We start from the raw sequence: 14,345 nt of genomic DNA on the forward strand, positions 1-14,345 counted from the left end.
AAACGCCCCAGAAATTAAACTAAATGATCAGCTAAGAAATATATATCAACTAAAACATGTATATATATAGAAACATTGGGTGTTAAAATCTGTTTCATTTTACCGCCTTTTTTCCTCAAGAAAGATGAGGAGATACCGAGAATAAAAATCAAAGGTTCTCCTATTTGGTGATGTAGAGCAGGAATGCAGTTGCAAAACAAGCAAGATGCCTGGATTAGCCTGCTGCTGTGTTTAATGTAACTGTCAGGAACAGATGAGGTGTCCCATGAGGTGGTCTATGTGGTGCATGACGCGCATGGTGGCCTCTGATGTGCAGTCCAGTGGGCCCTGCCCATTTAAAGGCATTGAGAGGCGTTCATTTGATTGGTTAAGATTTCACTGGGCTGTGTTATACTCTCTCACGCCTTCTCTCCTCCCTCTTTGCCACTTGTTCTGGTGGGAGGGACGGAGGTGTGGGTGCGCCGCACTATGCCACACTGTGCTGCTTATGAAAATTGCAAACTGCACTGGCCGCACTCCGTTGCGGTGGCGTTTACCAAATCACTACCATTAACTAACAACAAATGTAACTAATACGCATGCCTGTGTCGTGTGGGGAGTTGACTTGCAGTCGGGCGTGTTAGCGCCTCCATGCAGTACCTAACCAAGGCAGACGGCACCTGTAATTGGAGGATTTAGGGTACTGTGGAGTTATCATTTATGTTGTCCCACAAATGCTGATAAGAAGACATAATGAAGAAGAAACATGACTGTATCAGCAGTTCCTCGATGTAGATGCCCCCCTCCCCCAGCCTTTCACAGGCCATAAAGTGACGCTGCTACAAAGCAATGAAAGTTGTCACTTTTTGACGCGCTTTCAGTCTGTCTCTCACTGCTTGTCTGCGCTAATAGGACCTGATCTGGAGGGAATACCCAGAGTCGGACAACAAAAGGGAAGCGCTGGAAAAAAATGACAAAGAAGAAGGTGTGGAAAACTAATACAATACTTGCCAGGGTTGGAGTGACAACTGAGATGCTGGTTTCATACCATGAAGTCATGTTTCCAGTGAAGTACTGTATGTATTGGTATCATTTGTAGGATAAGAAGCTGCTTTTATGTCCAATTGTTGTCACTTTAGTTTAATGTACTGCTTTGTGTGACTGCAAGGATGAAGCCTGTGATGGACAAGAGATGGCAAAGGAGGGGTTGTGGTTGGTGGGGGGTATTAGAGTTTGGGTCAATAGCATGTGTGAGCGATCAATGCAGCTGCTGAATCTTTGATAACACCGCAGCGATGTAGTGCTGCTCCTCGGGTCCCGAGCAATATAAAAATCAATTAACACCAACCTGCAGCCGTTCTGTTGCCGTGAAATGAAACACGCTCGCCTTTGGCTGCTCACGCTGTGAGTGTGTGTGTGTGTGTGTGTGTGTATGTAATGAGTAGATGAAATGAGAATATTGATAGCATCAGAAAGGAGAAATTATTCATCAAGACGGATGTGCATGTGTTCATTTCACAAATGAGGACTAAATATTGCAGCAGGAGCATAAAGGCAATGAAAGATTGATGACTCGCTGACATGTACAAAGACCTTGATAAATTCTACATCTCTTTAAAAAAACAGAAAACTAAACTTCCTATACTACCGAACCTCCGTTTTTGTCATTCATTTCCTCCAAACCAAACCAAACCCAATTAGGAGCCACTTTGAGGACTTGATTCCACGGAATGACCCAGCACATTGTCGTACCACACCCAAGACAGCGTGCAACATTTCTGTATAAAACTGCTAAGTTTGGCTGTGTTCTTCTAGCCCGTTGCTTTAAGTGCTACCATATTGAGCGGGCTGTTTGTTGTAGAGATGGGCTTGAAGGACTATAGAGTCACTTAAGCTCAGCATAAAGGAGCGGCATATTGTACACTGCAGTCCATCATTGAACTGTCCTCCTACTCAAGCGGTGTCCAAACATGCGGTATGGGGGCCATTTGCATCCTGCAGCTCATTTTTATTGACCCTTCGCATACAGTAATCCCTCATTTATTGCAATTACTTGGTTCCAGACCCAACCATGATAAGTGAATTTTCCCAATTTAGGATTCCTCATTTATAAGTAAAATATTTTTATAGCACTGAACCTTCTGAATAGTTTTTAACATTATTAGAACATCTAGACATGACCCTATAGTCACATATACACTCGTATTACCCAATATGGTACACATAGTACATTTAAGACATAAATAAGATTTGTCCTTGTGTGTGTTGCTATAAATGTGCTCCCGAGAGGAGCTGAGTGGCAGGTGGACAGGAAGTGACATCAGGGGTTCAGAGTTGAGTTTTAGCTCGGTGTGGATTATTGCGGCAACAGTAGTTTTGCATGCATGAAATGTTCGGCCATCGCTGATCTGCCAGTTCATAGCCACCATATTAACAACACAAATATATGCATGAAGTCACTTCCTGCCTCGGGTCGGATGTGCAAGTGTTTCTGTGATGTCAGTTGAAAGAGGTGATATTTCAGGTTACCTCAAACTCCTCAGCAATTTTTGGTCCATCCAGGAAGAGTCTGGTGTTGAGACAATCCACTGGGCCAAAGTTAGCTGCACATAAAGAAGTAGGATTATGAAATATGGAGCATGTTGTGGTCAAGTGAAAGCAAAAACATCAGCTGTTAATGACTTTTTGTATGCTGCCTGCCCCAGAGTACAATTAAAATCTCAGTAAATGAAATTTCAATGCGCAGCAAGGATGCGAATGAAAACAACAAAAGAGAACCCCAGGGAGAAAGCAAGATGTTGCTATCCAAACTCACAGGTGAACTCTTTGAATTCCTGGAAGACTTTGGGGTACATGGCGGCTGACATCACGTCCTCGGGGGTGATGTCTTCACCGTGCACCGCCCGCAGCCCTTCCTCTAGGGCCTTGAAATCCATGGGTGGCAGCGAGGCGCCAGGGCGGCCCTCTATGCGGGGGAGGGACTTCAGCACCTGGACAAAGAGGAGATACAAAGTCAGAAGGAAAACTTCTAGTGATAAAACAAAAGAAGTGCTTTTATTGTTCAGGTTCATGTAGTGGAGAGACAGGCTTTGTCGATGTGAACATCCTCATGGGATTTGGAAGACTTTCTGATGTGTTAAGTGCTGGTAAAGCCTTCACACTACACTTCACACGTCCACATGAAAGCACCAACCTGCTTTTGACTTTGGTTGACAAAGCGCTCAACATTTCATATATTTTATATCGCATATATTAGTCCTGTCAAAAATAGTGTGGCGCATTTCTTTTAGATGATGTTGATATTTTTAGCATATTTAACGCATGTGCATCACGGCGAGCCACACGCCACACCTCCGTGTTATGACGTGTTGCATCCCCACAGAGTCTGACACTCTGTTGACCTGAACACATCGACAGCAGTGCAATCCCCAACACCATATATGCATCTCCGTCTCACAAACACGTCCCTTCGTTCCGTCCTTGGAACAACACTTTCTCATTCTCACCACACAGACACACCAAAACCCCTTCTGAATCACAAGAAAAGGCACATTCTTCATCAGGATGACGCTTCTTCTCATACTTCAGCCACTACTACTAGAGTTCCTAAAAGCCAAGAAGGTCAAGTTGCTATGGGATTGGCCAGCCCAGCCACCAATCACCAGACACAAACATTATGGAGCATGTCTGGGATTAAATGGAGGAGGAATCTGGACTATTCTTTGCCATTCCAGACGATTCATCAACAAGTTATGAGTCAATGCCGATGGATGCAGTCCTCCAAGCACCTCATTAATCGTTTTTACCAACCGCACCATGGATTCATGTTGGGATTTTATTGATTGTGTTTTCAAAGGTAATATAACTTCTACCCTACGTTACTTTTGTATCATATCATGATCTTCATGATCTATGCTTGGATAAGGGAAATAAGCTTTCTCTCTGTAAATGTGGTGGCATTTAAAGAGCAGCCTGCCATTGCTGCTGAGGTTGAAACTTCTTGCAAGATCCTGAGGGTTATGGAACAAAAACGTCAGTCGGTAGTCTGGCCCTGAGCTGGAGGATCTGATTGGCTTTTTGTTGTCATGACTAACCTGAACTATCCTGCCTTTTCCCCTGATCTGAACATTTGGGGATGGATGGCAAGGGAAGTTTACAAAAATGGACATCAGTTCCAAACAGTGGATGTTCTCCATGAAGCCATCTAGGAGACCAGGGTTCAAATTCACACCCTCTGTGTGGAGTTTGCATGTTCTCCCCGTGCATGCGTGGGTTTTCTCCGGGTACTCCTGTTTCCTCCCACATTCCAAAAACATGCTAGGTTAATTGACCATAGGTATGAATGTGAGTGTGAATGGTTGTTTGTCTATATGTGCCCTGTGATTGGCTGGCCACCAGTCCAGGGTGTACCCCGCCTCTCGCCCAAAGACAGCTGGGATAGGCTCTAGCACCCCTGCGACCCTCGTGAGGAAAAAGCGGTAGAAAATGAATGAATGAATGAAGCTCTATTTAGGGCTGCATGGCGGTCGAATGGTTAGCACGCAGGCCTCATAGGTAGGAGACTCAAGTTCAATTTTACCGTCTGTCATCTCTGTGTGGAGATTGCATGTTCTCCCCGTGGAGTTTTCTCCGTGGGTTTTCTCCGGGTACTCCGGTTTCCTCCCACAAACATGCTAGGTTAATTGGCGACTCCAAATTGTCCATAGGTATGAATGTGAGTGTGAATGGTTGTTTGTCTATATGTGCCCTGTGATCAGTCCCGGGTGTACCCCGCCTTGTGAGGATCAGCGGTAGAAAATGAATGAATGGATAAAGCTCTATTTAGAACCTCCAAGAGAACAAAATGTAGATTCTCCCAATTTTTCAACTGGTGGAGTGAATACATACAAGCATGCGCGCACACACACACACACACATAGAGTGGAGAATGTATGGCCTGGTTTCCACCCAGCAGCACAGCTCCTCTTTCCAAGTAGTTTCTTTTTTTAAAGACACACACAATACATCAGCATTTGGTCTGCACACAGAAGCGGCAATGGTACAATGCTGTTAGTCACGCAGCTTCTGCGGTTCAACACAAGCTGACTTGTGTGCGCTAGCAAAACACTGAAAAGATGGCGACCCCATTGAAGTAGTATCATTGAGGAGGTTGCTTGAACAAATGAAAACAAACCCTTCGTTCAAGGCTGTTTGCTCTTCCTTTGACAATTAACAAGGCTAGCGCATAAGCCAAAAGTGTGACTGCGGAACGATGGCGTGTGATGCAATGAATGGAATGACCGCTCGCTAACTATTTCGGGCTTCATTAAAGAAACATGACATGCTCCGTGCTTTGCGTGCACAAACGGCCCGCAGCTAGAGCCCGGGGTGAGGCTGATACCACCCTGCCGTGCCGTGTCGGCAACAGAACCTCTGAGATGCTAACATACTCAGCGGACAAGGTGGTTTGAAAGATGACGCTGCCAGCTTGGAAGAAAGAGAACTGTGACTCGGGAAGACTTGGGCTTGCATGGATGGTCAAAGATTGCTGAGGGAATGGCAAATACTCGGATGGTAGCTGGAATGCTATCTACGGAGAGGGCCAAACAAACAAAGCAAAAACTGACAGAAAGCTGAAGGGGGGGGTGGGGTGAGAAGAGCTTTTCGTCTCTCTCGGGGATTTATACTTCCAATGCGAGAAATGTGCTACATTATCAGATTTTTATTTTGATGCATCTGTTTTTGACATGCTTATTAATATGTCATATTATAACATATCCCATGGTTACATTTGCACAACTAAAAAAGGAGGAGGAAGCTCATGTTGATGATGCGGCACCAATTACCAACATGGACATACAATTTGCGAGTGTGTGCGTGCGGGCTGGGATACCTTGGATCTGAAAGGTTCTGGGAATCCTCCATGTGGTATTCCGACGTGACCCTGCAGGAACTCCACCACAGACAGCGGGAAGGACAGCTCATCAGCCCTCTCCTCCACCTCGGCCCGACTCAGGTCATTCTGGACCATGAACTGAGCCAGGTCCCCCACGATCTTAGACGATGGGGTCACCTGAGGGAGACACATTTTTTATTCTAACGTATAAGTGGACAGATATTTCAGAAATCAAAACATACATTAAAATCACATGTGGTTGTTGTTTATCTCTCACGGCAAACCATTATCTAAATCAACTCTCATTTGCATAATGGTGATGAGCGCAGTCTTTGTGGACTGAGTGGGACACTGAAGTATCGATGGCAAACGTTAATGAAGAGACTCTTCCTCTTCATGCTGCTTTGTGGGCCATTTAAGAAGGGAAGGTTCAAGTCGGTTGACCGGGTAGCGACTACAAACCCACGCAGCTTTCACTAGGAAATGATAAAGAAAAATGACAGGAATGTTTTGGGACCTTTTCTTGGTGATGAACTGAACGACTGAATAAAGAATGAGAACGGGTGACGAATATCCAACAGTCACTTAACTTTGTGTCACTTAGTGAGACAATTAAAACAAACTGTCAGCACAATCGATGTGCCAGACACTTTTTAAAAGTTCACTTTGATTGGTTTTGGCAATAAACCAGATAATGACATTCTTTGTCTCTTTTTTTTTTTTTTTTGAAGAGAATGGTTGTTTACAGGAATGCTCCAGGGATTGGAAGCAGTGGCAGAAATCTCCAGAGAGGCTATTAAACGGGACCCGGAGAAACGTGGAACACAATCACACTGCAGAGTCAAGTTTAAAAAAAATAAAAAATAAAAAAAGTAGACGCAGACAGCAGCGTGACTGTGCATCCCAAGTCGCCTTGGTCCATTGTTAACAGCATCTCCTGAGGCCATTCACTGCTACTTTATTGCCAAGTTAAAGGGCTGCTTGCTCTTTGTTTTCTTGTGTGTCTCCATGAAGGATGACGCTCTCTGGCGCTGCTAACTAGCCGCGTTTGTCTTCACACCAAAACACAGCCAATCATCACTCTTCTGCTTGGCGACTTCTCATCACTTCACCACCTTTTGCAACATCAGGATGTCGTCATTTAGAATACAGCTTAGGATATCCCTGCATCGTTTTCATTGGCTTGTATTTGGATTTTTCTGACAAGCTATGCGCATCAACACGACAGTATGAATAATTAAGAGGAAACATCGAATGCATCGCTACACTGAGGAATTCTCCTCCGTTTGCAGCACACTGCTCTCTCTCACTCTCTCTCTCATCACTTTAACTCATCTGTCAAATCATGCCCGTCCTCATACACCCCCAAATTCTGCGTGTTCTCATCCACAGCCACATTTAAACGCACCTCTTTATCATGTTCTCATGCTGCTCCTGTTTCAAAAGTATCGATTTGGCACCGGCGTCGTATAACATGTAAACAATACCCATGCCTCCTCCCACAGCATATAGAAAGAATGCAATTATAGACTTTAAGCCCACATGAGAACATCACAATGAAGGTTTATGAGGAAAAAATGAACATAGCACAGCAAGTTTCACCTTCGGATTGTATGTATGCAATTTACCATGAAAGCACTGGTTATGTAAGGGAGGGCGGCTCCTTTAAAACTTCTAAACCAGGGGTCTCAAACTCAATTTACCTGGGGGCCACCGGAGCTAGGTTCTGGGTGAAGCCGGACCGCATCAGGTTTTCAAAAAAACCCCAAAACGCATTCATTAAAAACTGGAAAAAAATCTATAAAAAAAACAATCTTCAATGCTTTTGCTTCTGCTATACTCTACACTTTTTCAGTACTTTGGTTCCGGTTTTCCACACCAAAATATCTGATAAAAGATTCCACTGTTCTCAAATATCTTAATTTTTATTTTTCTATACACAAAATAAGATAAAAAAATAAATAAATAAACAAATTAAGAATAAAGACAATAAATCAACCAATCAGTAATAAATAAGTAAAATAATAATAAAACAGCAAATAAGAAAAACGTAAGAAACCACATACAGTTGGTAGAGAAATTATTTTTAATAATTTTACCCAATTAGCAAGTTAGCATCGTACTCAGTTCCCTCTGGGAGCAGCGTCGTAACTTTAACAACATGTTTGATGAGATGCTTTATCTTGACGTGTATTTTCTGTTTTATTCCAAATCATTTTCTGCATTTATTTGTACCCAGCGTCATAAGCCTTTAGCTTCATTGCTAATCCAAAGCAAAACAGGGCGGGGTAACAGGGTAGGGTAACAGTATGGGCGGGGCAAAATCATGTTAATTGTGTCCGGTGTGCACACAGCTTTAAGCTGCCATTTCAACATTAAACTTTGGTATCAAGGTGGGGGCCTCATACTAGTGTCTTGCGGGCCGCATTTGGCCCGCGGGCCGCGAGTTTGAGACCCCTGTTCTAAATCGATGTTTTGTTCATGCAGCGTTCATACGTGACGTGTTCAATGAGCCACTAAAATGTTATGCGGATGAAGAAACGTGCAGCTTTATCAGCTTTATTGGATTTTTGGGTGAAATGATTATGACTGGCCTGTCTTCCTGGTTGATAGGGCATATAATTTTTTCATCACTATTTGGTTGAGAGAAAATGTTTAAAATAAATATGGCATTTATGTCATTAGTCTAAACTGAAGGCCAATACTGAGCATCTCTCATTATTTCTAGTTAATAAATCATTTTCAGACCAATTGAGTGAAATTGGCTCATTTTCCTGATGATCTCTCTAATAAACATCCACGTCCTCATGCTACTTTCTTCTTCCTTCATCAGCTCATTCATTCCGCTTTCTCAGGTTCTCCCTCATCATCGTCCTTCACACCTCCAGTCCACATTTACTGCTCATCACCATCTACTGTATGTACGCATCGTGATGCTCTTCTTCATTCCCACCCTCAGGGACATTTTAACGCATCACCTTATACGCACTTATGTTATCACACTTGATACAAAAGAGCCGTCCAACTCCACTACGTGTTTCTGTTCTTGATAACTTCATGTTTCCTTTTCGTCTTGAGTTCATCTGTGTGTGTGTGTGTGTGTGTGTGTGCCAACAAAGGTAAGGGAGAGAGAAGGCAAATAAACAACTCTCTCTCCCTGTGTGTGTAGAGGCAGGCAGGCAAGCGGCAGAATGAAGAATGGTACCTGTCACTGAAGGAGGAGACAGCAGACAGGAGCGATAACGAGACGCTCCGAGAGAGAGGTGGAGGAGGAAGAGTGGAGGAACGACGAACAGATTAGAGATATGAGTAGAGCGTCTAATCAAAATGAGGGAGAGAGATGTCGCAGTGGAGACCAAATGAAAGTGGAGTGAAGTGAAAATGGGCAAAAAAGGAAGAAAAGGGAGGATGTATGGATGGATGGATGATGCTGATGGGAAGGGGTGGGGGCGTGTCAGACTGACAGCAGGCATGGACATCTGCAGGCAATACAAGGCAGTGTTGCACCTGGACCTGTTTGTGTGTTGCCTTTAATGACTCGAGTAAGGTGACAGCCGGCGTGCTAACATACACAAAACAAGTTGTCATCACTTTGGAGACGTAAGTGAAAAGAAAGACACTTTCAATTGGATGCAATTAAGAGTGTCTCATGTGTCGCATAAACAGACCTTTCATGGCGGTGTTACTGTTACTGACATGTTTCCTACTGCATTGTGTAGAAGTGGGGGGGCATACAATACAGTTGCCCTTCGTTTATCGCAGTTAATTGGTTCCAGACCCGACCACAATAAGGGCATTTCAATTTTAATAAATAAATATGAATAAATGGATTATATTTGTAGTTAGAGCATAGAAAACCTGTATATTCATTCATTCATTTTCTAATGCTTTTTCCTCACAAGGGTCGTGGGGGGTGCTGGAGCCTATCCCAGCTGTCTTTGTGCGAGAGGCGGGGTACATCCTGGACTGGTGGCCAGCCAATCACAGGGCACATATAGACAAACAACCATTCACGCTCACATTCATACCAGGAAACCCAAGAAATTTCTGTGCAGGTTATTGTGTGTAGCTGCTCTATAGGGGTCCAGAACTCAATACAAATGACTATAATATCCCTATAACGTCCCCTTTAAAGTCACCAATAAATCCAACATGCATATTTTTGGAATGTGGGGGAAACTAAAATACCTGGAGAAAACCCACACATGCAAGGGGAGAACATGCAGACTCTGCAGAGAGACATTTGAACCTAGATCTTTCTGATCTCCTGACTGTGTGGCCATCATGCAAATAAATACTAGAGATGTTCCCATCAGGGTTTTATGCTGCCGATATGATCATCCATGAGTGAAATCAGCCAATACCGATCACATACATTCATTTTTTACCGCTTATTCTCACAAGGTTGGAACTGGAGCCTATCCCCGCTGTCTTTGGGCGAGAGGCGGGGTACACCCTGGACTGGTCGCCAACCAATCACAGGGCACATATAGACAAACAATCATTCACACTCACATTCATACCTATGGACAATTTGGAGTCGCCAATTAACAAAAACTCCACACAGAGATGGCCGAGGGTGGAATTGAACCCTGGAAAACCTGTATATGACCTTCTAAAACAGTTATAATAGACACAAAATGTTTCATGTAGACATGGAATCACATGATAAATCACAAGACATAATAATTAGCATTGGAAAAGGTTGTTGTTGTAGTATCTTCCATCCATCCTCAATATAACGTTTGTCACTTGACTGATATACATTGCAGCCAGTCTGACATACATCTGGCATACATTGACGTACACTCCGTCAATGCTACTTTGTTTACACCTGTGGTTCTCAACTGGTTTGGCTGCAGGACCCCCTACCACTCCTCAATGAATGTTTCAACTCAAACCTCTCATCTATGTTATATGTTAAGGGACTGTTTTCAACGCAACGTTAGCTGCAGCGCTGGGACGCTATCTCTTCTTCTTCTCCAGCAGATATATGCGACGGATTGTCACGTTAAGTCTCCACTTGAAGTCCTCCAATTGCCCAGATATATGGCATGCACCTTGTGGTACAGTAGCAGGCCAATGGTGCAGACAAGAATTTGAGGTGCCTTCACTGACATTGGGGCATTACATTTTTTTTTTCCAGGCAAAAACCAGAGACCCACCGAAGATTGATAATAAAGTTAATATTATTAATTTTGTTAAAAAAATGTAAAGTGACCCCTCTATTCTGTGGCCAACAATATAAAAAGTTGTTATTAAGTGGTATAGTCCAACCCCTGATGGATAAACTACTTATTTAGTCTCTATAGTGGAGTGCACACGTGCGCCTCCAAATGTGTGTGTCCACTAGATCTTCTTCACAGGGCATATTGTCCCTGTGTGTTATCAGCAGGCCAACAGTGCGAGAGATGTGGCCACTGCGGTGCTAACGGGACACAGTAGAGTGCACGTCTGGACCCCGCAGGCACATCCAGTTGGCATGCGCAGGGCCAACGAGCTTTAATTGAATGGACAGCGGCGGCCGGGGGGACTTGGTGAGAAGCAGAGGGGGGAGGCGAGAGGAAATTAGAGAGATGGGACTGAGTGTCTATAAAAAGACAGTGGAAGAGGAAAGAGCAATAAGAAAATCCACAAGCTCCAACATGAAAGGAGAGCAAGCAGCCAAGGTGTAAAAATAGAAAGGTCAGCTTGATAAGGAAAAAGACGAGGTATTATATCGTTAACTTCTTTGCAACATCAAATTGAGCTGAAATAGGAAGACGCCACCGTGGTTAAAACACTGTAGGTGTTTTCTACACATCTCACCTTAATGAGGTCTCCTAGTAGCTTGTTGGCTTCAGTGTAGGCCTTCTTCACCTCCTTGAACTTATTCCCCAGACCCATGCTGTGTGCCTGTAGTCACATAACAACAACAACGACATGATTACTTCCATGTGGAGATTGGGTCAAAGTGGGATAAAACACTTCTCACCCACATGCATGCACCAGCCATAACATTAGGTCCAACTGCATGAGACCCAAGACGAGAACTGTGTTATCAATTACACACATTACTATAGCGCTGGTGGTGGTGGGGGTAGTGGTGGTAATCTAACTGCATGCATCACAGAAGTGGAGCTGATCATGGTGCATTGTATTCTTTTGCTACTGCTCTCAGGCTGATGCTCTGAAGTTGTACAGAACACACGATCACGTTATGTTACAGTTCATTCGATGGTGCCATGTCATCACATTCAAGTGTGCGGAGTAAACAGGTCACCAGTGTGGAATCCTTTTTTTTTTTTACAGTGCCACTAATCACCAGCCAATCACAGGGCACATATAGACAAACAACCATTCACACTCATATTCATACCTATGGACAATTTGGAGTCGCCAATTAACCTAGCATGTTTTTGGAATGTGGGAGGAAACTGGAGTACCCGGAGAAAACCCACGCATGCACGGGGAGAACATGCAAACTCCATACAGAGAGATGACCGAGGGTGGATTAAATAAATTTGTTTTTGGAATTGATACCTGGTCTCCTAGCTGTGAGGTCTGCGCGCTAACCACTTGACCGCCGTGCCGCCCATGAAAATGATTTGTAATTATAATAAGTGTATTCATTATAAGTACCCGCAAGGCATGCTGGGTAGTCCAGTGTCAACAACAATATAAGCAATGGCCAAAGAAACATTGACATCAAGACTATACTAACGTCCCTGTATGTTAACTTACAGTACAATATAAAATATTTGCAATCAGCTACCCAGCTACCCAGCAAGCCTTGCGGCATAACTACAGGGTATGTACATATGTATTAGTATGACCACATGGTGCAGTAGGTACAGTAGGTTTCATTGTGCGTCACATGTATGTTGACGTGTTGTGTTATTCGGGTGGCCATTTTGTACAAGCTACAGATGGCATCTGACTACTTCCTGTACGACTCAAGCATGCCACAATAGCACTGCAAGTTATGTTGCTGGGTATGGCTACGAAGTTAAAGGGTTCAGAAAAAAACTTTGGCGGACCTGATGTGGCCCACGGGCCACACCTTACCCCCCCGGGCTAGCATATGTTACTATGTTATAGTGCTTTCAGAGAACAGAGAACAGACTGTACGGATTCTTCACAATTATGATTGAAACTGTATGAGAATTGTCTTTGGAATGCAAAAGGGGGAGTGGCGTTCATGGCTGTCTCATGCACACGCACACATCTGTCGAGTGCACACGTAGTCTCGGAGAAGCTATCAATAATCAACACTTGCACCCTGTTCTTTCTCTCTTCACAAGGGCAGGTGGTGAAGGCAGCCGACAGATATTGGATCTGCTTTTTAGCAGTGGAGAGACCTTCGACAACGCAAGGGCATAAAAAAAGAATGACATATAACAACAACACCACATATTGTACAAATACAGATCTACAAATACATATACACATAGTTTGGACATTGCAGTGGTTCTATATATATATCAAATTTGAATGGGAAATTTTAATTTCATAATATCAATTTGGCTGGCATTTCATTTTTTCTAATGAACATAAAAATGTCTTTTGCAAAGTTTTGAGGAAATCCATTGAAATTTAGGGGTGCCACCTCACACAAACTTTTGTAAAATTTCAGAAAATGTGCAATTTCGAGTCTAATTGCCAAAATGTTGACCTGGAAATGTTGAGTACAATGAACTTCTATACAACATCATTTTTATAGGGTTATTAAAGTAAATATATTTGTTTTCTCTTTGGGCAGATTGGGTTCAGATTCTCAGAATTCAAATTTCAAGATTCAACATTCATTTGTCCGATTGACAAAATGAATGGCGGTAAATGGGACATGTTCACACGGCCTTACCCTGAATTTTATGTAGCAGGGATGGATATTTTTACATACATATAAAGTTTTTTTTACTTTATTTGTATTTTATTGTAAACACAAGGGGCAATAGTAACATATTTAAATAACAATTCATGGCGATTGAGCACTGTTCACCACTTTATTCCACAAAAACAGTATGTATGGTGGCACCCCTAAATAATCATGTATTGGAAAAATATTTTGTATGTGTTGTTTCTACATATATTGGAACACGTTTAGTATCCAGCCATATCAAAATTCAATAATTGTGTTTTTTGATGCACCCTAATATAAAAAAAAAATATATATATATATATAAGGTATACCAAATACCTAATATGCCCCGTCGTAATAAGAGAACATGTTTCATAACCATGAATACATACAGTATATTGCCTAAACAACTTATTTCCACATTAATGCCGCATCAAGTGCAGATATACGTGCACATTTTGGTACTGTGGGTGAAAGGGGGAAAAAAAAAAGATTCCATACACTGGCATTTGCCCCGGTTGGCCACCGTACCTGATGAAGTATTTGTCGTTAGTGTGACACATTACCACGGCTCCCAGAAAGAAGAGGTACTATTATTAGGCAATGTGACATGTAAAATGAATGCACCGTGTGCTGAAACTTGGACCTACA

The 14,345-nt window shown here is 43.0% G+C and overlaps 1 protein-coding gene across 1 annotated transcript in view; it reads right to left on the reverse strand.

Annotated features, from left to right (window-relative positions):
- Positions 1 to 14,345, reverse strand: part of pcxb (pyruvate carboxylase b) — a 219,111-nt gene that overhangs the window by 6,992 nt on the left and 197,774 nt on the right. The window contains exons 21-24 of the mRNA XM_058066386.2: positions 11,663 to 11,749; positions 5,852 to 6,031; positions 2,795 to 2,969; positions 2,509 to 2,582 (exon numbers count right to left, since the gene is read on the reverse strand). Coding sequence (XP_057922369.2) covers positions 2,509 to 2,582; positions 2,795 to 2,969; positions 5,852 to 6,031; positions 11,663 to 11,749 — 516 coding nt within the window. The remainder of the gene's footprint in view (positions 1 to 2,508; positions 2,583 to 2,794; positions 2,970 to 5,851; positions 6,032 to 11,662; positions 11,750 to 14,345) is intronic.

This window comes from Doryrhamphus excisus, linkage group LG2, assembly GCF_037039965.1.
Source record: "Doryrhamphus excisus strain RoL-2023G ecotype Guam linkage group LG2, RoL_Dexc_Guam_v1.1, whole genome shotgun sequence".
NCBI lineage: Eukaryota > Metazoa > Chordata > Actinopteri > Syngnathiformes > Syngnathidae > Doryrhamphus > Doryrhamphus excisus.